The following is a 25,219-nucleotide window of genomic DNA, read 5'->3' on the forward strand; positions in this document are numbered from 1 at the left end:
AGGTACAATATAGAGATAGGGCGCTTTTAATGGAAAGAGAGAAAATGTGAAGTAGAGATAGGCATAATGCTAACCTGAAAAGGATGCACTACAACCCGACTAGCTGAAACAGGTTAGAGGTAGGTTGTCGTTGCCCCGTTTCAAATGGTTTGTCAATAGAAATCACGATCATTCATTCATTTTTGTTTCGTTAAAGAGCCCCCAGGTGATGTTTGAGTTTAATACCTCCATACTGAAACTTAAGAGGAACCTTTAGCTCGGGCCAAACTCCGACGCGGCTTATTCATACATGTAAAACGCAAAAATGCCTTTCTAAAGTAACCCTTGGACCGATTTTAATGAATTTCTTTTTACATTTGATAGAGAAAGTTAAATTATAGTGACTGTTACAAGCGGAATTTCGGCTTAGGGCCTGAATTTTGGTGAAAGAATTTTAAAAAATTCGAAAGTTAGAAACAATAGAAGCACGAAGTTTATAAATTAATAGCTCTGCATCGATAACAGATATCGTGGTTCTGTAAACGGTATCCGTTTGATAAATCAAAGGGGACAAATTCGGTATGTCAATTTATATTTTACATGAATTCGTTACGTTCTTTACAAAAGTTCTGCAAAAGCTGTATTTCCATACTGCTAAATTCTTCGACATTCATGTGTAACACGTTACTTTTGTCCGCTTTAGGTGTACTATTACATGCAATTCACAGAATTGTGATATCGCTCTTCATTGCTGAGTTACGGAGTTGTAAACTTGATCGTTTTGTTTTCTGAAAATTTGCGATTTTCGCCAATATTTAATAAAAATTGACAAAGTGTATCGAAAATTGTAAACCAACAGTCACTAGATTTTAAGGTTCTCTTTTAAAGGCAACAAACCTCGTCAAATTTGGTGCAGTGGTTGTCGAGAAAACCGAATTCTCCTTTTACACGCATTTAGATAGGAGCACCCGAGCTAAAGCTTCCTCTTAAAGGAGAGAGAGTTAAACGAGATGCGAAAGGCAGGGAGATTAACCGAAAAATAGACTTTGCTACTCTGCACTGGAAGAGGGGTAAGCAAAAAGGAATTCAGGGCCCATTCCAACCTATGAAGGTGGTTGGACAGGGAAGCTGTGGGGGGAACCTCACCACCTACGATATGGCGGCGAAACAAACAGTAAACTTTGGCAAACATTTTGTAACAATCGTCACCACTGTTTAGTGGTCACTATGCTATGCGGCTAAATTTTCAGTGTTAACCACAGGAACGTTCTTTGCCAACGTAAGATCACTACACGTTCCATGCGGGGTTGTTGGCTGAGTGGCATCGGTGAAGCACATCAAGGCAAACTCGTCGGCGACGAACTGAACAAACCACCTGTTTTGTGGCTTGGCAATGTCCATATTAATATGACCGATAACAATGACCGGTGTGTTGGGGTTACTCGCCAGTGCGGAGAAATGCGTTCGCATGAATCACTAGATGTCCGATCTGGGCGTTAGAGTATGGGCTTGCTTACGGGTGCTCGAGCCATTGCTTCCGAGGGTAGCCATTGATGGTCAGTTGTCGACATATGTTCCACTCTACGAGGACGTCACCCTATCTCATTAGAAATAAATGCTCTCTCTCTCTCTCTCTCTCTCTCTCTATGATATGGGTGGAGTAGCACTCAGACCACCGAGAGATAGATAGAGAGAAAAAACTTTATTGACCCATAATGAAAAGGAGCGCGTTAAGGGGTGGCTCCCTCTTCACAGGTTCCATATGCTTCCAGGGCCTCCTGGTCGCTGTGGATCAGTCGGAGCTGGTCTTGCAGCGCGGGGCTAGAAGAGGGAATAGCATTGGAATAGAATCATTCTCATTCCTGCCCTGATTTTTACCTAATACCATTGAATGATTTATCACTTCTAGGATCACAGGCAGCTAAATCCTTACTTCAAGCTCTTCTTCGTCCAGTGGCAACAAAGGGTTCTCGCTGCTCGGTCTCCGGAGTATCCTGGGCCGTCTCTCCGGCATCTGCACAAAAAGTGAGCAAAATTGGCTGCACAGCGCATTGCGGGCTGGATTCGTTAAAATTTAGACGCAGGCCCCACTCGTTTATAGCATGTGTGCAGCTATGTGCAGGACGCTTTCGAAAGCACGCACCCAGTAAAACATGCCGTTTTCGGCGCCGGCAGCGCGTCCTCACTTGTGTGTAAGCTTCCCTCCCTCCAGAGAGAGAACTTTATTCGTCAGAGTGAAGAGCTAATTCATGGGCTCGTCAGGAAGGCCAGTTGGCCGCCAGGCGATGCATAGTGTCTAGATTTTGCTAATGAGAAGCTTTTTCCGTTTTCGGACAAACAAAACTTCCTATATCTAGCCGCAGGGATATGCGCAGTTGCCGGATAGACATAACGGCACTGATATAACCAGGCCATGTAAATATACTCGTGCTCAAGAGTCAGATATTTCATTAAGAGGAATGTCTGGATTGATTGCCTGGTATCCACACTGAATGGGCGAGACTAAGTGGGGAGGCGCTAGTGTGCAAAACATGTTTAAAGCTGTCGAATTTGTAGACGCATTAAGTGCGCTGCACAGAAGAAGAGAATCTTTGACGATAACGACTCTTGTAGAATGAAAAGGTGGCTTTCGTAGAGCAAAGAACTACTGCCAGAACTTCGGCCTAAAAAATATAATCTGGCAGGTGAAGTGAAAAACACCAGTTGAGGGGTGGTGAGTAGATTCTCACGCCTACCTTTTCTTCACACGAGGAAGCTTCAGTCGTCATTACATTTATTGGAAAATGAGCGAAATAGGCCTTTGGAAAATGGCCCTCTCATCGCCATGAATGTCCTCCCAGTTACGACAGTCTACAGCGACGAATGGGCACACCCAGCCTTGCGGACGCCCCTGAACTTCGACTGGCACACCGTTAACAAACACCCTTTTGCATGGGCCAACACGCAACGCATCGAGAGCGAGTGGCAGAAGGCGAAGCGCCGACTAGCTCGGAACGGCAACCGAACGTCGCCGGTTCTGGTACGCTCGCACCTCGCCTGGATCTGGTGGATGTCCGTCAACAGCCCCTGCCATCGAAAATCCTCTTTTCTCAATTTTATTTCCTTTCGAAAATGGCTATTTTCAGAGTCACTCCAATGATACATCGGCAGGATTAAGAAATTTCACGCTGTTCCGGCCGTGAACCTCTCTAGGCCGAGAACTACCTTTGTTGCACGCCCATACACATTAACGGCGGCATTCAAGCGCATTTACTGCATATTTAAGAAATTTATGCAGCTGTGATAACTCAAAGCTCTGAAAGAAAGAAATTTATGCAGCAGAAACCGCGCGCGTAGGGAAAACAAAGATGGCTGCGGCGTAGCTCAGCTAACCCTGGATATGCAAAGCAAAAGCTTCGTTTAACCTGGTTAAGTCTTGGTTTTACTTGGTTAACCGTTGATATAGCTGTAATTATTACACCTAGGCATGCAAACATCGTTAAACGACCATTTGCTAAACAGAGACAAAATTCAGCACATTTTTGCCTGCAAGTGCTATATGCTTTAAAAATAAAACCAAAAGAGATCCTTCCAGTAATAATCTGGCCAGGCAAGCTTACCTATAAGTAATTTCATGCAAATGAATGCATTTCCAGTGAAATTTATTAAAACTTGTGAGAGAGCACTGGAGTGTGAACGACCTTATATAAACAACATGCAACAACAATCAGCCTTCAGGCAAGACAGAGGGCTCACAGAATGATGTAGACTTGAATTGATCCACAGTGAGTGAGCAAGTTGTTGAGGCCGGCGCAAGCATATTGACAAGAAAGATGGGCCTGTCTTGTTAGGAAAAGAATTCGAATGCAAAACAAACGCATGCACACACAAGGAAAATGATGAGGCCAAGCACTCACTTGTTTTGCCAGGCAACTGCTTTATAGTCGAAGCTGCTGTTGCCCTGACAAAGACAATTCGGATTATATTATTCGTCCACTGTTTTAGCGATCGTCACACCCTTTCATGGCGCGTCTGACGATGTCTTTAAATCAATTCCTTAGTTGAAATCACATATCCTTTTATGTGACAACGTTAAGCAAACACTGGGCGTGACCGAAGCTTCCAAATTGCACCTTAATGCTCGACCAAGTGTCGATGTCATAACCGTGCGCGGTTACCATACGTTACCACGCTCAAATCATTTGAATGCTGTTCACCTATTCTCAGTCACCGGAAACAGCGGTGTAGTGACGTCAGCACTGGTGTTCTGTTCGTTCGCAGTCTCCGCGACCGTGCCTGACCGTGCTTATTTCTGCGTGCGTGCCGTCCTAATCTGCTTCGCTCGACCCCACATTCCTTTGTTTGTGTGTATGTAGAGTGGTAGTAGACGTGCGCAGCATCAATTGAAATTGTAGGCCGATCATGCCGGCGTTCTGTGCATCCTACGGTTGCACGAACGCCAGCAGCCGCGACGATGTTCCGATGTTCTATTAGTTCCCGCAAGACAAGAAGCTTTCACCTAAGTTGGAGGCTGCTGTGAAGTGAAAGAACTTCAAGCGCTCAAGAACGACAGTGCTGTGCTCTAACCACTTCCGTGACGACGATTACTACCAGAGTTTATCAATAATGCGTGCTTTGGTTTCTCCTTCGTGTAAGCATGCTGAACGGAAGGCGCATGTTTATGTCCCACGCTTGACGCAGGTTTGATTGCCAAGCACCGCGAATTTTCTATTCGCACGTTTGTTGTGAAACAGCCTGCATACAGCTACCATTACGCAGTGCAAGCGTAAAGTTTGCATATGTTGGAAAGCCTGCTCACGCCAAGACGCTGCACTCCCCCTTCTCTCGCACACATAAGAAACCGACCATCTCACGTAGCCGACGGAATTCGCCGGTTACGAGTAGCGTGCTGATGGCGCGCTGATGAAGGTTCTATGCTACACGTGCTACAACAGCAGGTAAACTTTTCCCGCGTTTAAACCGTCTGTGTAGATTGCCGACAGCTTTGGGGCAGCACGCAAATGTCGAAGATCGCATCACCGCTTACGTTCTACGAGGAGGCATGCAGGAACATATCACTACAGTTGTTTGCCCGGAAACATACTCACTGGATCGCTGAGTGCAGCTTAGCAAAAAACATATTCGCCAAAGAACATTTCCAACACAAGGAGATGCTAACACTTCGCCTTCGTTCGCGTGTAAAGCACTGCTTGCACGAGCGTTTTTTGCTTCTTGGAGAGGCTGCCTCTTCGCAATCGGCTCGTACATGTAGGAACTAAAGTATAAACCCCATACAAGTGATCTTGCACGCGACAGCGGCAAGCGAGGCGATGGCTGTCGCGTTCACTCGTCGCCTACAAGCCGAACTCCACGCGAGCGATGGCTCGCGTGGAGCGACAACACCGAGCGATCTGTTCAAGCGACGGCCTGTTTTGTCGCTCGAAGCCGTCGCCCGTCGCCGTCGCGCGCAAAATCGCTCTCGTGGGGTTTGGACTTAACGCCAAACTCCTCAGAAAAACGCAAGCTCTCGAAATTTTCCATGACCGCCGCAGCAAAATAGCACCAAACCACCTTGCACCGCGCTTCGTGCATAGCGGCAGCAGTCGGTCCGGACGAACACCATTGCTGACGTCACGAGGTGCCCGACCAATCACAGGCGGAAACGAGGCGCGCGAGCTGCCCTGAGTCTGCTGCTGCACTTTTCGACGAAATAAAATCTGTTTGCGCTTCATTTCGCTCAATTTTGATGCCATATTCGAATTCAGAGGGTTGAAAACCATGACGTACTGCTCTTCACTCATTTTTTCTGGAAAAGCTTTCGGCTTCCCTTTAACGCGTTCACGTTAAAAACCATCCGAGAGTTGTGCGGTGGGTCACAAACACGCGCAGCGAATAGACACGAAGCAAAGCGACGCAGCCACTTCGTCCCGTTGGAACCATCGCGCCCCGAGTGTTGAGGGACGCGCCTCAGTTTCAGAAGAGCATGTAATGCGCGCAGCGAAAGCCCCGGGAGATTCCCTATGAGAAGTGCAATGCCTCTTGAGCTTGCGAGATGCGGCGGTACGAAACAGCTCACCTGATGCGAAGCGAATGTCGAACAATTGAGCAGTTCCTTGACACATGTCTGGTCTGGCGAGCAGCATAATATACCTCCTCTGCCGAACTGGCGGACCACAGTGATCTGTCGGAAGTGAGCTGAAGCCTTCTGCAATTCCACCTGAATCGTCTTTGGGTTTTTCAACCGACCATACCGCCGTCGGTAGGCACCATGGCCACAGGAACGTTGCCGGTTCCACTGCGAAGAAAAACTCAAGTGGCAGCTCCTGAGGAGCTACCGAGGATGACCACGGAGAAGCGCCGTATATACAATGGCACAAAAGTTATCGGCGCAACGTTGGCGCGAGGTCACTGGCCGACCTGGCCGAACTCGGCACATGGTCAGCGGGCGAGCGCGGCCCACATTTGGGGATTGATACTGGCCTCACGTTGGCCGACGTTTTGGCCAGCGACAGTGGGCCGAGCTGAATGGCCAACCTGGCCAGCTGTTAGCCACAGTGGGACCATGCTTGGCCCGCTGATAATTAACACAATTTGTTAGGCCGCTTGTTTATACATATATGTATTTGTTTTTATACAAATACATATATACATACATATACATAAATATAACTTCTTAGTTGCTCCAAAATTTTAAAAATTCCCTGTGGCACATATCACAATCCTAACCCTTGAGCTAAATTACACGATGAGGCGCGGCCATTACTTCAAGAAATCAAAATGCTTATTCAATAATTAACATAAATGCACTCACTAACTCTTTAATTAATCACTTTAAGGAACATATTTAAATCGACGGATTATACCAGGTGAGCTCGCAGGGCGTATTCACTTGAAACGAAGTGTCCGACGAAATGAATTTACGTTCCAGTTATTTTTGCGTTTTTATGGCAAGTTTGACGGCGCATATGTTGAAACCGATGCCATTCTCGATCAGAGTTCGTTCCAAGTATGCTTAGCAAACTCACTAGCTGCTATTGGAGAAGTGAAATAAGTGCCGCAAAGTAACTAACTACAGAGTTGATTCGCGTAGTTACGTAACTTCATTAAGCGTTCAGATTTTTCGTAAAAGTAATGGCCGCGCTCATCGAGTAATTTATCTCGATAGTTATAATTGTGCTAATCTGACATTATTTTTCAATTTGGTGCAGATAAAAAAAAACGCACCGTATACGCATTTGTAAAGCAGCCGCACATGCACACAAGTGCAAGGTCAGCACACACAAGTACGGAATGCAGCGAATGCTTCTAATCCATTCATTGAACAAAAATCTGCAAAACGTACTTGGCAGAAGCACTCAAACTTGTTCACATGTTTTAATGGGCGTAACTAGACTAAGAACTGTACGGCAGAAATTAGGAAGCATACCTGATTCAGTGATAACATTTTCTAGGTACTGCTTAAAAATAAATATAATTTGATATTTGTACCGTATAGATTCTATGCACTGATAACGTGAAAAATCAGTTCAGTGAATTTAAGTCAAGCCCGTTAGTTGCACCCTGTCTAACCTACCTGGAGCCTTTCAGTGCGTCCTCTTTGTCTTGGGTTCTGAAGATCCAGTGCATCCCAACGGAGCTCACATCTTGCATTAGGCTTTGGAGTGGTTCGCTATCGAGGCAGTCTGCAAATGAAGAGGTAACGAAAAAAAATGCCTGTGGCTTAGCTAAGGTTAAGCCCAGGATGCGAAGCATACTAGCCTTTATTTTAGTTGTTGAACCACTGTTTAGCCTGGTGAACTGCTGTTGCTTGGCTATATTTGGTTCGGCTAGACGAAGAAACAACTCATGCAGGCGAGCGCACGAGCTGAGACCCGGCTATGTAGCTACGCGGCCGCAAGCGAGCGCACGAGTTGAGCCTCCGCTTTTGCAGCTGTTATGACGTCATATGGTAGCTACGCGGCCGCGCGCGGCGCAGCAAGGAAGAGCGTGGTTGTGCGGCTAGTATGCTTCGCATAAAAATCATTGGAATTGTTTACGTCGAACTGTCTGGCAACATTATCCCGCGTTCCAGAAGCTCAGGACAATGCTCAGGAGCTGAAATACATGCCGTTCAGCGAGACAACGCTGCGTGACTCGAAATAACACAAAAAAGTAGCCTTTACTTTAAAGACCGGCGTCTCAAGCTTAGCTGCAAGAGGATGACGGGTGCGTCTTGCCCCTCGGCCAAATCGGAATATTATGCCGTTAACACATGAACACATATTTTTCATTACAGAGTACTTGCCTTTCTATAATGGTTAAACGGCTCTGCGTCGCAGAAGCGTCCGTAATGCTGCCATGCCGGATAACCGATCCAGCCGCCGGGACTGCCAAGCGGTTTCTCACTTCAGCAGCAGCAGCAGCAGCCACCGTATATCATAGCGTTGTAAAATTAAGTGCAAAAATAAAGTTAGGCGTTACACTTAAGAAAAACAAATCCTAAAAACCTCCCGAGACCAATACAATGGAAAACTTATCCGATACACTGCCAGTTTAACTTTGACCTATCTTGTTCCCAGGAACCAAAGAAAGTGTTGGATCTAAAACCTTAAAATGGGGTTTTTCCGACCTCGCGTCACGACCTCCGTGCTTTCTATAAAAAGTCTCGGATCACGTTTCGCGGGCCTATTTTAAATGATGTACCAGCGTTTCAACACCCCGGCTTGCGTGCGACCTGTTGAGGTACACTTCCGTGGCCTAACGGTTGTAGAGCATCGGGTTTTCAAACAGGCCGCACAGTGTTAGAATCCCGGCCGGCGAACACTTCTATTTATTTGCGAACACACGCAATTTTTCGTGTGTTCACGGTGGCGCGGGTCAGCTCCCGATCTAATAAGGAGGTTGACCGGCCACGCCCGCTTATACCGACCTGCGAGAGCAGCCCACGGCCCCAGGTCACCCTAAGACGTTGGGCCAAGCAATTGGCCCGACTCTCTGCCGACGTGGTCAATGACCAGGCATGAGCGGAGCATGGCCCTCGCTTGTCCGGCCGACTAAGTCGGCCATCGGCCAAGTTCAATTGGGTAGCCAGGTGATGATACAGACATCAAGCAAGGCTCGAAATAACTCAAGAACACATAAGAATAACTCAAGACACTCAACTACTCAGATACTCAGAACTCAGATAATGAACTAACTCAAGAACACATAAGAAAAAGATAAAAAAACGTATTAACGTAAAATAACAAGCTGAAAGAAGAAAATACCACCCAATACTTGACCTATAAGCCCCCAAAGCAGGAGAAGCTAGGAAAGCGGGAGCCCCGAAAGGACAAGACGCTTTCCCCACACTTATTCTAGCATGCTTCTTCCGAACCCGCCATCAGCGGGAACCTGAGAAGAAAAAAGAAGAAAGCGCTTTCTTCTTTCTTTCTTCTCAGTTTCCCGCTGAGGGCGCTGCTCACTGTAAAAAACTAAGTAAAAGAAACAAAAAAGGAGATGATGCAATGTTTATTTATTTATTTATTTAAAGATACCTTACAGGCCCCTAGAGGCATTGTGTAAGGGGAGAGGGTACACTCAAAGATTATACAATTATTACAATACATATGTGAATACACATACAAAAAATACAGTATAAGAAATGCGCTAACATACAGTAATGTAGTGTTAAAATTGTACAATGGACAAACCGAATACTTTTGAACGCGAGATGTCACAATAGAATCAATATAATTACAGAGCGAGAGGGACACCTTTGCCTATAACAAAGCAGTGTTTAAGGGATAGTAACATAATAATAACGAGAAAGGCTAGAAAAAATAATACATTAGGCTATGTTGAGTTTGAAAATTGCGTTGTTAGAAGATGCCGGAATTTTTCCCGGTCACTCTCATAAGCGATGGCGTTAGGAAGATCGTTCCAAAGGCGAATGGCTCCTTGAATAGCTGAGTAGTTAAATGAATTAGTCTTTCCGTAGATGCGTTTGAAATTGAACAGATTGTACAACCGATGTGACCTATAATGAGGAGTTTCAAGAGGCAGAACTGATGGTGCTGTATTATCGACATAATTATGAAATATATTAGCAGGGCTATATTATGACGGTCATGCAAGGGCTGTAGTGAGAGGTCGAGTTTAATTTGCGTTACGCTTTTGTTAAAGTCATATCAGCGTGAAATAAGACGCGCAGCCCTATTGTGAATAGATTCGAGTTTTTCGATCAAGTATTTCTGATGCGGAGACCAGACGGATGCGGCGTATTCAAGCTAAGGTGGAACAAATGTTAGATAAGCTAGTTTACGAATGTCTTTACTATAATTATGCAACTTGCGTCTTATGTACCCTAACGATCTCGATGCATTGGCGCATATGTATGCAATGTGCGTTCACCACGAAAGAGTCGAAGTTAGGTTAACACCAAGATATTTATACTGAGTATCATGCAAAATAGTGATGTTATTTATGTGATAAAGAAATGTAGATTTAGTATGCTCGTGGCTAAAAGAGATAATTTTACATTTAGAAACGTTAAGCTTGATTAGCTAAGTGTTACACCGAAGAGAAATAAAATAAGTTCTAGATCTTTTTGAAGGATTGTATGATCCTCGGCACACATGATGGAACAATAAAGAATGCAGTCGTCTGCAAAAATGCGCACGTGTGAGGAAATGGTATTGGGTGAGGTCATTAATGTATACTAGAAACAGTAATGGCCCAAGAACCCTGCCTTGTGGTACACCTGTAGTAACGTTCGAAAAAGGAGGAAAAATTATTAACTGCTGTGAATAACAAGACCAGTATGCGAGCGGGCAGTCACACTAACTTAAAGGTGAATGTTAAAAAGGGCTACAATCAGGGAGAAATAACGTTAATACAGAATTTAGAGAAACCAATTTCCAGTTGAATATCCAGTGGAATGAATAGGCCGCGTTGGAGTTGGGCCCGAGCTAAAGAGGAAGCTTTAACTCGGGCCCAAACGTAAACATACGACTTCGAAATTCAAATACATGCAAACGCAGAAACGCTTTTCTAAAATAACCGCTGAACATATTTTAATAAAATTTGCTTCATTTGAGAGAGAACTTTAAATTCTAGTGACTGTTGGAAGCGGAATTGCGATTTAGGGCCGGAATTTTGTTGAAATAATTTTCAAAAATACGGGAAACTTTCGAAAGAAGTAGAAGCACGAAGTTTACAAATTAATAGCTCTCCGTCAAGAACAGACGTTGAAGTTCTGTAAACGGCATCCATTAGATCACTCCGAGCGGACAAATTCGATATGAGAATTCATGTATTACGTGAATTTGTTACGATGGATACAAGGGTTTTGCAAATGCTGTATTTACACATTACTAAATTTATTGAGATTCATGTGTAACATATCAGTTTTGTACTCTTTACATGTACTATGAGATTCAATTCACAGAATTGTGATATCATTTTTAGTTGTTGAGTTAGGAAGTTGTAAACTTGATAGTCTCGTTTTCTGAATATTTGCGATTTTTACCAATTCATAGTAAAAAATTGACGACCTAAATCGTAAATTCGAAACCAACAGTCACAATATTTTAAGTTTTTCTTTCCAATGCGACAAATCTCCTCAAGTTTGGTGCCGTGGTTGCCGAGAAAAACGAATTCTCCTTTTACATGTATTTAGACAGGCACACCCGAGCTAAAGTTTTAAGGGAGAGAGAGAGAGTTAAATGAGATGCGAAAGGCAGGAGGTTAACAGGAAGATAGCTATTCACTTAGCTACGTACCCTGCACTGGGGAAGGGGTAAGGGGAGACAGAAAGGTAGAGGGAGATGAAAGAAAAAAGAAATTCAGGACCCATTCCAACCTGTGAAGGTGGTTGGACAGGGAAGCTGTGGGGGTACCATCACCCCCTACGATATGGTGGCGAGACAAACAGTGAACTTTGGCAAACATATTATTTTGTAACAATCGTCACCACTGCTTTGTGAGTTACGGAGTTACATTATGATATACGGCTAAATTTTCAGTTCTAACCGCAGAAATGTTCTCTGCCAACGTAAGATCAATACACGTTCCCTGTGTGGTTGTTGGCTGAGTGGCATGGGTGAAGCACATCAAGGCAAACTCGTCGGCGACGAACTGGACGAACCACCTGTTTTGTGGCTTGATAATGTCCGTATTAAGATGACCGATAACAATGACCGGTGTGTTGTGGTTACTTGCCAGTGCGGAGAAGTGCGTTCGCATGAATCACTCGATGTCCGATCTGGGCGTTGAATATATGGGCTTGCTTCCGGGGGCATGAGCCATTGTTTTCGCGGGTATGAGCCATTGATGAACACAGTTTTCGACATGTTGTTCTCTATGATGCATGTTTTTTTTTTTTTGCTTGCTTGCTTGCTAGGGTATGAGCCATTGCTGATGATGATAGTTTTTTCTCGCTGTTTTCTGTCCGTGGACACGATTGTGCCGTTTGGAGGTAGCGGTAAACAGCTTCGCTGTAAAAAACTTAGCGCAAAACCCGAAGTAGCGTTTCTGATACGCTGGAGCAAAGCTTTCGCCAGTTCTGGCCAGCTCATCAAACCAATTACTAATTAATCGGTTACTATACTAATCAATCTTTAACTCAAACACCGTTTTTTTTTCTATTTTGCTGTTGTACCAACGTTCATTTAATGGCTGGAAATGAAGGTGATCAATTCGTTCTAATTTTCATTGATGCACAATTATTTTTTGTCTTTTATATGAGAGTAGTAGACACATAGTATTAGTCAAGGCGTTCTGCCTGCCGATGAGAAGAATAGTTATTACAAAGGGAAATTTTTGTGACCTCGGCCGCTCCTGTATACATATCCGTGTAGGCGCACGAATAGCACACCATGCCGCATGCCTAATATATGCGCATTTTCTTTCTTTCATCTTTTTTTTTTTACATATGTAACTACTCCGAACCTCTCCCACATTCTGTAGAGGGCTGTCGGCCGAAGGCGTGACGACACATCTCGCAACAGGCGCATATATTGGGTGCTTGTCGGTATTACCTATATATATATACATACATACGTTTTATCACGCATGGGCTCCCACCCCCTCCCTTCTCACGCAGGAAGGTACACGCTTCCGATTCGAGCCAGGGCGGCGCGCATCGGTGATTAACCTTCCGCGCTGTACAGCGTCGTGCACCTCCGCCAGCTTATTATACGCAGCCGGGCGTGAGGACCTCCTTTTGGACAAAATACAAACCACCTATACGGGCGGGCGACTTTTTCGAGCGGCAGTGGCAGCACACAGCACGAGACGAGAAGCGTGTAAGCGCGCGCGTTTGCTCGCCGCGTCATTCTCGCTGCTGCCGGGACCGGGCCAAGCGCGGGGTCGGCCGGGAAACGGGCCTTCAGGAAGATGCTACTTTAAGAAATCGCACGACGCCGCTCGCACGCCTCGCCCGCCGGCCTGTACTGCACCTCCACCGCGCACCGCGAAGCCATCCTTCCACGGGGCTCCCTTTGCCAAAGCTCTCGCTTTTCACTCATCCGCAGATTCTCGTTTTTTTATTTTTATTTTCCGTCTCTCTCTCTCTCTCTGCCGCCTATGGGGGAGACGCACTCGCGGTGGGGCTTCGTACACTGCCGCTTCACTTAGGCTTTCTGCGTCTTTCTTGTACGTGATTTTCGGGCTTTCCTTCTGTGTACCTTTTGTTAGTTTCTGTTTCTTGTCTTACCTTTTTTTTTTCGTTCGCCATTGTTGTTGTTTCTGCTGACGTTGCCGTTACCTTTCTCGCCTGCTCGAGCGTGACGGAGAGGAGACACGGAGCGCGTTGTGTTCGCGGTGTGGTGCGAGCGCGCGACGTCGTGACCGCCGTCGTGCGCTCCGCAGTTACGCGCTTTATACGCGCGCGCGAGATTGCCACACGTACGCCGCCGTTTTATTCGCCGGGTGATCCCGGAGGCGCCGGCAGTAGCGCGAGCGTGCGCGTTATTTCACGAGGAAGCGCGGGGGTTCCCGGATGGTGTTTCCCGTCCCGGATGATGTTTCCCGGCTCACCAGCTGCGAGCTCGCCGCCCAAAGGGCAATGGTGCAGCACGCAAGCGAAGCAGCGCGGCTCAGTGGAGCCCTGGACTAGGGGCCCAACCCTGCTAAGAAGGTCAAGCGTCTGCAGCGATGAAGACGAAGACCGAACGCTAAACCCTTAATGTACCAAATAGTTTTCTCTCTCTCTCTCTCTCTCTCTCTCTCTCTCTCTCTCTCTCTCTTCCCGCGTATTTGCAGCTGCGCGCATAGGGTAAGACTCCGTGCGGCGTTCCGAGACCCGAGCGGGCAGCGGCGGAAGGCATGGCGCGCTTTCGAGGGACGAGAGGAAAGCGCAGTGGCGTATAACGGAGTGCGCGAAATCATCATCATAATCAGCCTGGTTATACGCCCACTGCAGAGCAAAAGCCTCTCCCATACTTCTCCAACTACCCCGGTCATGCGCTAATCCTGGCCATGTTGTCCCTGCAAACTTCTTAACCTCATCCGCCCACCTAACTTTCTGCCGCCCCCTGCTACGCTTCCCTTCCCTTGGAATCCAGTCCGTAACCCTTAGTGACTATCGGTTATCTTCCCTCCTCATTACATGTCCTGCCCATGCCCATTTCTTTTTCTTGATTTCAACTATGCGCAGAGTGGTGGGGTGGCCAAATGTAAATCAGGTTGGGGTGCGCGAATGTTCGAAAACTTGAATGACGAACCTAACGCATATTGTCCTATTCTATTTCGGCCTCCGAATCGAATAATCACTATTCGTAAGCACAAATATTTTTGGCATTCTTGTCGGATACTTTTAAGCATCTATTGCGCCAAATTAAACGTGTAATTGGAGAAACGGTACGATAAATTTCATCCCCGTGAACATAGGCATAAACCGTGAGAACGTAGGGTAGTGGAGAGGGCTACATTGCTCAGGGCGCCATAATTGACGGGCTTTATGCCGATCATTTGCACACTCCGAAGAGCTGTTTTCGTGAGACGAAGCTGCTTAATCGTTCATAAGCGTCCATTTGTGCTTTTAATGTAGCCTTATGAATGTTAGGATGTGAACGTCGTTTTATATGGATTGTTAGAACGCCCTGTTCAATACTCAAGAACTATTCGTAAAAGTATTCGATATTCGATTCAATACGCTCCTGGTACTGTTCGATCTGTGTTCGATTCAGTCTCGAAAGTAACTATTCGTGCGCCCTTAAGATCAAGTCGAAAGAATGATTGACAGACTCTTCAGTTGCTATACGTACTACACACACGCCACCTGAGTCAAATTAATTTAGAGACTTACAAATGTTTCAGGTGGTACGGGCTAAAGGCAATCTATCTGCCTGACAAAAGCTGCAACTCCCAAGGCGGCAACCACTTGTTTCTTCAAAAATAGCGAAATGATAAACCGCTGTCATTATATACCATACATATATAGAGTGAACCGAAAATAAAACCTGAAAATAAAAGAACAGCCCTTGGAACACACTTTACACAATTTGACTAAAGATGACATTTTTCACATTTATGTATCGTGGGAGGTGCATACAACGCAAACGGTATGCACCATTGCTCACTTCACTCAGACTGAAATAAAACGAACAGAGCTGAGTGGTAATCAAGGAAACCAACTGCTGTCGTAGTCAATAAGCAATTAAAACATGATATTCTGTCTCCTTTTTGAACTGGGGTACTAACACATGATTCAAGTTTTTCTCGTATAATATTGTCCTTATTGTGCAGCTAATCGAAGTCTGTTGAAATGTATGTTAGTAAGAAGAAGAAGACACTATACCTGGGGACATTGTCCTAGCCACTTGCGAAGCGTGGGCGATTTTCTGTGATGCTCAGTGCCGATGAAAAAAAAAAAAACGTGCAAGCACGCTCGGATGTGGAGCACGAAGCCCTCTCACCAGCGTCCCCTGGCTCTACCTCTATATAATACATACTTGTCACTTGTCGTACTTGTCATTACAGGGATACATCGGGTAATATAACGTCGACGCTGGCTAGACGCAGTTTCGGTACACATACGGATCTGAGCACGCTCGAGGCTTCCAAAATCGGATCATTTAATTTTTCTTTCAGTTATTACACCTACATCAGCTGCTCCCTTTGTTACATTAAATGCTTGCGGAAAGTTGTACTGTGTTTGCTCACGGTGGGAAAGATTATAAGCACACACTTTTGCAATGAAATAGAATTTTGCATTCTTGGTTTTTCTTTCTGAGTTCGTGCCTTCGTGGGCGCGCCTTCGGGTTGTATATATATATATATATATATATATATATATATATATATATATATATATATATATATATATATATATGCGCGGCATACAAGGCAACAGAACAAGGTTAAGCGCACGCGCAGCGTTCGACGCAAAAGCCCGTGCGCGACAATGCGTGTTTATAGACTTCGTTCAATGTCTTTCCTCATCATGCAGATTGCAACGCTTTCGCCACGTATACACACGCCCGTCACCCGGCCGCGGAAAGGCGCGGCGTATACGGCGCGCGCATAATCTATATTTGTCACACGTCCCAACGCGCGGTAGACGCGCGCGCGTATTCTTACAACTCGCATCCTATATATATATATATACCCTTACCTTGATGCGCCATTTGTTTCTTGCCGTGCTAAGACCACGCGTACCGTGCAATAAAGGAGAATTACGGAACAAGAGAACAAAAAGAAGAAGTAATAAACGCTGGTATAACGCGCCGTCTCGGGATCGTCGTGTTTTCCCGTGTCAAAAAATCTCTCTCCCCGGGTGACGAGACTTGCTCGGTGAACTCTTTCTTTCTTTCTTTCTTTCTTTCTTTCTTTCTTTCTCTCTTTCTTTCTTTCTTTCTTTCTTTCTTTCTTTCTTTCTTTCTTTCTTTCTTTCTTTCTCTCTTTCTTTCTTTCTTTCTCTCTTTCTTTCTTTCTCTCTCTCTCTCTCTCTCTTTCTTTCTCTCTTTCTTTCTTTCCTTCTTTCTTTCTTTCTTGCCTTCTTTTTTTCTTTCTTTAAGCATGCACATCCAGCTAACACCGTGAAGGTTTGGTCCTTCATTCTGCCCGTAACCTATACTCGGCTCGTTTTAGAAGTTTCGCGCGGATGATCTGGCGCAACAGCGTGCGAATGAATAAGATAACCGCTCGCGTTTACAGCGAAAACGGGTTCGCGGTTAGGCCGAAGGGATACGCGTGAATAGTAGGGTCATACTCCTTCAATTGATTGTATACTGCCACTCACTTATATGTTTCAAATACGAATTTGCTCAACTTAGGTATAGCGCAAAAAAAAAAGCCAGCCTATAGACAGTGCCTCACCGCATTCCTATTGATTAAATCATCTGAAAAGCTCAAATTCGACGCAAATATCACTCGCCCTGCAGATGTACGTGTACTCAACACTAACTTGCCTAACTGATAAATAAATTTCCCAAAATTACTTCCCGCAGAAAAACAAAACCAGCCTATAGCTCCTTAGAAGCTCAACGTACTCCTGTTCATTCAATTCCCTAAAAGGCTGAAACTGGAGACTTCCTTCACTACTCCTGCAATCGCTCGCATACTGACACTAACGGATACGATTGATAAACAAATTTGCTCAACTTAGTTGGTGTCTCAGTATTGGAGAATCGCAAGCCGCATTTCACGTATCGGGACGAGAGAAAAAAAGAAAAGAAAGGCTTGCAACAGCAGCAGCAGCAAGAGCAACAGCAACTATAATAATAATAATAATAATAATAATAATAATAATAATAATAATAATAATAATAATAATAATAATAATAATAATAATAATAATAAAGGACACTTTAGCACGAGAAAACACTGACACTTGCAAGAGAGAGCGCGAAAAAATAACGAAACAATGAGCGGCAAGTAGAACTTGTTGCTGGGCGAGTTGGTTGAGATCTAATGAAAACATTGTAGCGTGAAAAGGAAAATAAGGGCTTAGGAGGGAGAGTAAGAAAGTAGGCGCTCGGGGACCTGTCGTTTCTTACTCTCCCTCCTCAGTCTTTAATTTTCCATCATCGCGCAACAATGTATTCCTTAAATCAGCGCGAGCACTCCACGTAAGTTTATCCCTATACTATTTTGAGCGCATGGTCGAAGTAGTAAGGAAGTCCTTCATGCCAGTTAGGTCTGTCCTCTCAAGGCCACTAACTGGCCCCGGTCTAAGCATTGTCCCGTGTGACAGTGGCTACACATCGCAGCCATACAGCCCTCCGAGTTTGTATGTAGCGTAACGGCTCGTGTGCTCCGTTGCGCTTTCTTCGCGTGCGTATACGTGAGCTTCCTATGCGTATATCTGTATATACGTATATAAGATGTACTCTCACAAATGTGTAATATGCGAGACGTGACTGCAACACGATTTCAGAAAACTTCGTTTCACAGTTTTCTCGCATTTCGATTCCACGAACCACTCCAACACCAATGACTCGAACGCTTTCTTAAGCTATACTATGCAGCGCGAGCTTTGTAACTGACATTCAGGCGCGATTTTCCTGAGCATTGAGGAAGGGAAAGAATAAAAACGACGAAAAAAAAAGCATCTTGCGCGTGCCAGTGAAAATGGCAAACGCGACACCGCTAATCACTTTACTAAAACTAACCCACACAACTATGCGAAATAAATAACTGTATGTGCCCTGAAGAGTGCCCGTGGTTAATGGAAGCTAACTAAACACATGAATGGGGGAAGCTGGCGTATGCATACCTCATAACTGCGGCAACTTTTTGTCGCGTCGTCATTGAAGGCGCCTTGCGCAGCGTCGTGAGCAGAAAAAAAGAGTGTGCAGCGAACAATGAAGAACGCGGTACAATTTCAAGAAAGGTGCAGGAGCAAAAGGGCGTGCAGCGCCTGACAGGGGCCCCTGTACCCTCAATGCACGCGTGTATTGTACAATGATCATTTAGTGGCAGTTCATCGGCACTGAGCGAACGCACATAAAGTTACATATTTTCAGGCACTGTACATGACTTTACATAGAAACTTACAACAATGGGATTTGACAAATTACTGGGTTACAGTTGGTTCTTAAAATAGACGGTGAAATAATAACTGTTTCCCTTTTCCCTTTTCCTCTCCCTGTCTACAAACAGTAAATACAGTTTGTACGTGGAAATTACAATCGTACACTCACATGCAGCATATGACCATGAACGTAAAAAGAAAAAAGAAAAAAAGGGATTTTAATATACTTATGTTGCAATAATCACTCTCTCAAACACTGTGTTAGTAACAATTCCTTCACGTGGTTTTTGAATGCATTTCTGGTCATATTGAAATCAATAGTACCTTTTAGCTTATTTAGAATAGTTAGTACATGGTAGCTGGTTGTTTTTTTACCATAACTGATGCTTGTTTTCAGTTTCCGTTTTATCCTTAGTCTCATATCGTAAGCCACTTCACTAATATTTTCGTGTATATATAGTGCATTGTTGTGTATGTACTGTAGTAGTTTTAAGTCAAACGTATTTCGCTTGAAACATTCTGTATTTAAAAATAATGGTTCATAACATGGCTCCTGATAGTTTCATTAATGCGCAATATCTTCTTTTGTACAATAATTAGCATGTTGTTGTTAGTTTATGTTGTGTTGCCCATATCAATATTCCGTACGATAATCTTGAGTAGAAAAGTGAAGCATATATATTTTGTTTCAGTCAGATAGGTATTAAGTATGTAATTTTATACAAGCGTCCAACAGTGATACGCGGTAAAGCCTATAGCACAGCATATCCGCCTCAGACCCAACAAAGTCCTCGCGAACGCAATTTCTTGGGATTCTAATTAAAGTAATTGCATTATCAGATTGCACGGGCACATGCTCGAATCAGAACCTACGCATATGTGTACTGAGAGCCAATTTATTCCAGTTCGTTCAGATGACAGCACCATTTCTTTTTCATGGCGGTTCTTCGCCTTCACTTTTCATCCTGGGTTGCTGCGTCTTCTGGCGGTATCCGAAATGAGTCGCCTGTATCTCGCTTTATGTTACAGTAGATTATTTTACTTTATTATTCGTGGTTTAACGGGTTTAACTTTGAAAAAAGATGAAAGCCGTTGTGCATGGGGTTGGACACAAGTTATGAAGAGCCGTTCTCACGTCTTTTAGCCCCGCTTCCTCCAATTGAAAAGAAAATTAAGGATTGATTGATTGATTGATTGATTGATTGATTGATTGATTGATTGATTGATTGATTGATTGATTGATTGATTGATTGATTGATTGATTGATTGATTGATTGATTGATTGATTGATTGATTTTCATTGAAGGTCGTGCCAGAGCCCATCCCCCATAACAATACGACCTCCGCGCCAGGGAATTGAAATTGCGGAATTTCCTGCTGTGCCCGTGCACCTTGCTCTCGGCATACCGCGGAGGGCTTGCCAGAGAAAACGGATGCGAAATGTTTCTGCTCTGTCTTGGCGTTCTTACAGCAACACTCTTACATACATTTCTGATTATGCCCAAGAGAGAAGCTTAGAGCGAGCAGCTCGGCACTCTTGCAGTGTACCAACGCCTGCTGTGACGATTGTGGTGCCATAGAAACTGTTGAGCGTATCCTGTTATAAAGCACATCCCATCGAGATGAAATAACCTTTCATGAAAGCCTAATAGGCAAAATTATAGTCAGGCACCATGTACTGACGCCGAGAAGCACATTAGGTCCAATACCTCGCCATTCTAGGCAACGGCAGGCTTCGAATTTGTTTTTGCTCATCTTCGAGATACTCGCATGCTTGGCAAGGCTTTGGGAAATGCTATATATACACATTAGAATGACTGAACTTCAAATTTCCACATCGCCTTCATTTTGAATGCGACACGTCGGACATCATTTTACATGTAAATACCAAGTCCATCTTTTACACACCTTTGTCTTCCACCCTCTATCTCAGTGCCTTTCAATCCCCCTCATCCCCTACCTGTATTTTATAGAAGAGATTTCGCTCCCGCACTTCATATATATATATATATATATATATATATATATATATATATATATATATATATATATATATATATATATATATATATATATATATATATATATATATATATATATATATATATATATATATATATATATATAGTTTGTGTTTGTGCATGTATATAAATTCAACTTAGCATAATTACGGTAGTCATACTAAATTAAATACCTTCCGCGCCATTCCTTGAGATGCGATAACGCGAGAGAAGGAGAAAAAGAACGCTTCATTCATAAAATGAAAATCATGTCGAAGCCCTCAATCATATATGCTTTTCTGGCGTTTTCCCGTGGTGCTGCTGATAAATTCCGCCACGTTGACTTGGTCCAGGGAACGTGCTCCGAGTCAGCCGTCGGTGTGCAGCGAATGAATGTACTGGGAATTGGATGTTACGAGAATAGGCGATGGTGAGGATTACCGCGTAGTATATGTGTGATGTTACACTGTAAAATAATTTACGCCCTCAAACGTAAATAAGGGTGTAAATTGGTCTGTAACTCTCCCTCTTACACCTTATCTTTTTGGGGTGTGAATGCGTGAGTTGTAGCCCAATTTTCACATCGATTCACTTTTAAGGGTGCACAATTAATGTAAGGGTCATGTCTTCTCTCTTCGTTCTCGTCTTTGTGTGCTTTTACAGTTCTAAGGTGTACCACAGGGTGTGTTCTACGCACAGATGGCCTCCGGAAGCCATCGGTGCGCGCGTGCTGGTGTTAGTGTGTTCGTTTGTGTTGTCATATTCATGTGCCCTACTCTCGTGTTAAGCTTGGATGTAGCTGTATAGAAAGAGTCTACTCTTATATTCTGGCCCTTCTGTCTGAATTTGGCCAGTGGGCGCAGGAATCCTGGTGCACTGTACACCGCAGGCGGGCTTTATTGGCCCGTTCATTCCCCAGCAGTCTCGCGTGGCCTAGTATGGTGATGATTCCTAGTTACTGTCTAGCCACTGCATGAGCGAGCGACCTTATAAGGTCGCTCGCCATCATTACATTCCTTTTGTAGCATACAGGCTACAAAAGGAGTGTAATGATGGCGATCATTAACTGCTCATATAGCTTGTTATAATCTTTCTTAAGTTTAGAATGGTCGAGATAGCCATGGTTCTCACTTTCGTCGAGGGTGTATATGAATATGAAAAAACACACTAAAAATGAACACGGGGGGAAAGGAAAAATAAAGAAAATTTTCTTTCTCTACCGCCGCGTTGCGCTATCGAGCATAGATGTGGATTCAACATAAATGGCGGAAATGGGACCGTAAACACTGGTGTCTGAACCCCGTCTCTTCCGTTCTGTTCTTTTTTTTTTTTCTAGCCCCTGTTGACATTTTCAGCTTTCATCGTCTGTAACGATGGAACGGGGGACACACTATGCCTGTACTCCTGCGATACGAGAGTGAAAAACGACGAAATGCTGAGGAACGGGGGCAAGCGTCTCCTTTCATTGTTTTTTTTTTCTTCTTCGTGCGCATACATTTAATATTTTCGCTTTCGTTGTCTCATGTTGCCCGTACTTGAAGGACGGCAAGTGGGAAGTGGGTTCTCGTTAGGTCCATTCACTTTATGGGACCACCTGCAATGAAAATCCGCGCCTGCATGCGCGCCGCCACGCGACCTCTTCTGCCGCCGTCTGCTGACCGTTTTTTTTTTTTTTCCTCGTTTCTTCAGCACGCGGACGCGTCCGCAGATTTTGAGGCCGACTCACTCCTTTCACTCTCAGTTCTCTTAAAAAGTTGTTGTTGGTGTGCCCGAGTGGTCGGCGTGTGCGCCTCTCCGCTCGCTTGTTTATTTTCTCGCGGGGGCTCATCTTCACACACTGCTTCGGGACAAAACACGTCGCGGCGTTTCGGGGGCAGATGGCGCGCGCTTCGTGTTTTAGCGCGACGAAAGTGCAACCTCCACGCAACATCGCCGAGTTTTCTTATTTAACTCGTTTTATTGCCCTCGCCCTCTACTACCTGTCTTTGTGTGTCAACGTAACGTATAAAAAGAAAACCACGGCTGGAGGAGCTGTAGGGTTCTGGTTTACGCAAACCATCATTACTCCATTCAACTCCAACCTACGTTGTACATTTCAGCAGACGTTGCCCTTACGTGGGTTTCAAAACAGCGTTCGCTGGCCCCTAAGTTCTTTCACCGATAGAAAAGAACTCTTTTTTTTTCTTTTCCTTCGTAGATTGTGCACGATTGGCACAAACGCTGTACGGGAAATGACTTAATTTGCTGCCTCGCACCGCAGCTGCCCTCTTTTACGCAACTCCTTTACTCGGGCGTAACTGTCTGCCCCATATATAACTCCACCTGAAGAGTCATGTACAGCCATGGTTTTCCAAAAAATAGTTTGTTCACTTCACTTGGTCGCAAGCAGTGTAAGTGAACTCCATGCATGCGGATGAAAGCTCGAAAATGGAGTTGAATACGGGACAAGCAGTTATTTTCGGAAGGGACGCGGGGGGAGTAATCAAATATTTAAAGAAATTAAATTCTGGGTTTTAACATGCCAAAACTACGATATTATAATAAAAATGAGTAACCAGCACCTTTTTCCTTTTTGAGTATACTATAATGGATGTTGCGTAAGCGCTCTTATGTCGTCATGTGCTCATGACAACAAAGAGTGATTACGCAACCTCAATTAGAGCCGGACGACGACATGTGCTCGTGCTTCGTACGTAGGCAAACGCAATTTGCGCAAATGTGCAATGACATTTTTGTTTGTTTGTTTGTTTGTTTGTTTGTTTGTGCCCGGTAGTGAGACATCTTGATCAGAAGCCTTTTCTCTTTAAGTTCGTGATTAACCTTTAAGTTCGTGATTACTATCCCTTCCCTAAACAAGCCCTGCTCCTCTTGTTCCTTGTCTTGTTAAAAATTTCATTTTTATCTCATTTTCTTTGCCCTGTCCCTTAGTTTTGTCTTGTACTTGATTTTTTTAAAATTATTAGTGCATCATCATTACCACGGGTGACCATTCCGCAATGCTGTGGTATAATATAGGGTAATGTAGCGTATATACGGTAGTCGTTTTTTGGGGGGAACATGGTCTCACACCCCACTCACGAACAAGAACCGAGTAGCTGCAACCGTCGGACCTTTGTCGCCCTTCTGTTCCTCTTCGCGTTGTCACCGTACGGTTACACTATTATGGAACTTTGGGTTATAGCTTTCGCCAGTTAAATGTATACGCACCTTTGGCGTTTATGCGCATTTCATTTCGCATCGGCTCCGCGGTTCGTGTGGATGCACAGCGAACGTTCGCTTTCAACGACTGGCGCACGCATGCATGCATTCCAGTCGGCGCCCGGCATTCACTGCGTACACCGCACACACTCGGAGCAGATATTTTTGGTTCGTCGGGACCTCGGGCAGAGCGCGGCATTCACGGAGTCGTCGAGAACAAATGCACGCGGCTTCGAATTGCGACAGCTATAGCGTCGCGGCGCTCATCGGAGGCCACCCACAAATTGCTTTCTTTCACCCCCCCTGGCCACACGCTAAAATAGCCGGCGCTCTCCGACGCTTCCTGACTGCACAGCTCCTGCCCAGTTTCTTTCGGAGGAGCCAGCTACCATTTGCTTTCCGCCACCCTCACCGCCGCAGCCGTCGACTACAAAGCTGCCGCCGCCACGCCACCACTCCCGTATGCAGTCCCCCTCCCAGCCAGAGGTGCTCGCGTGCACCGCTTTTAGTTTACGCGCCCTCGTAGCGCATATATCAGCCGCGCGAAGCCGTGAACTTGCCCCAGTTGGAGAGCGACCACGCTCGCTTTCGATCGCTCGCCCGTAATTTCGTTCCGAGACGCAGTGAAAGGAAAAGTTATCTTATAGGTCGTGCCCTGCATTATTTAAAGATGGACGTCTTTGGAGTCGGCGAGCGGGCGGCTATGCAGGCTTTGCAGCCAACGCCGTCTCCACTTTTGCGAGCTCATTGTTTGCGTCCAACCCGCCGCGGATGGCTGAACTCTCTCCTCCGTCCGGTTCTGCTGCTCCACGGGTGCTCGCGGGTGCGATCACCGGGCCCGCGGCGACCGCTCTCCTATGGGGCGGCATTGCAGAAACATTTGCGCGTTCAGGTATTTAGGTTCTCGCTGTAGAACCACGGGTGACCAATCCGGAGCCCTCCAGTAATGACTCGCTCATATATCACCCATGGGTCTCGTCAACTGTATACTGCGACCATTGCAGTTATCCAATACATATACTTTGTCGACGATCAGCACTCCAGGTACAATATTGAGTGTAAATAATTTCCTCGTTATTTCTGTTCGAAAACGCTTTAATTCGTATGGCGGTGTTTTCACTTAACA

General features: G+C 45.0%; 1 protein-coding gene across 4 annotated transcripts; it reads right to left on the minus strand.

Moving 5' to 3' along the window:
- Window positions 1–1,662: 1,662 nt before the first annotated feature.
- LOC139060144 (uncharacterized) lies at window positions 1,663–24,171 on the minus strand. Of its 4 annotated transcripts, XM_070539050.1 has the most exons (6): window positions 24,103–24,165; window positions 7,532–7,640; window positions 6,035–6,281; window positions 3,876–3,919; window positions 1,913–1,993; window positions 1,663–1,800 (listed from the first exon to the last, which is right to left on the minus strand). In XM_070539050.1, the coding sequence occupies exons 1-6, from the start codon at window positions 24,131–24,133 to the stop codon at window positions 1,710–1,712; spliced, it is 603 nt and encodes a 200-aa protein (XP_070395151.1). In that variant the 5' UTR covers window positions 24,134–24,165; the 3' UTR covers window positions 1,663–1,709. The 4 variants fall into 4 exon arrangements, 2 of the variants coding, with proteins under 2 accessions (XP_070395151.1, XP_070395152.1); XR_011514627.1 differs by lacking the exon at window positions 3,876–3,919 and having other exon boundaries at window positions 6,035–6,253; window positions 24,103–24,171; XM_070539051.1 differs by lacking the exon at window positions 3,876–3,919.
- Window positions 24,172–25,219: the final 1,048 nt, after the last annotated feature.

This window comes from Dermacentor albipictus, chromosome 5 (genome assembly GCF_038994185.2).
Source record: "Dermacentor albipictus isolate Rhodes 1998 colony chromosome 5, USDA_Dalb.pri_finalv2, whole genome shotgun sequence".
NCBI classification, from domain to species: Eukaryota; Metazoa; Arthropoda; class Arachnida; order Ixodida; family Ixodidae; genus Dermacentor; species Dermacentor albipictus.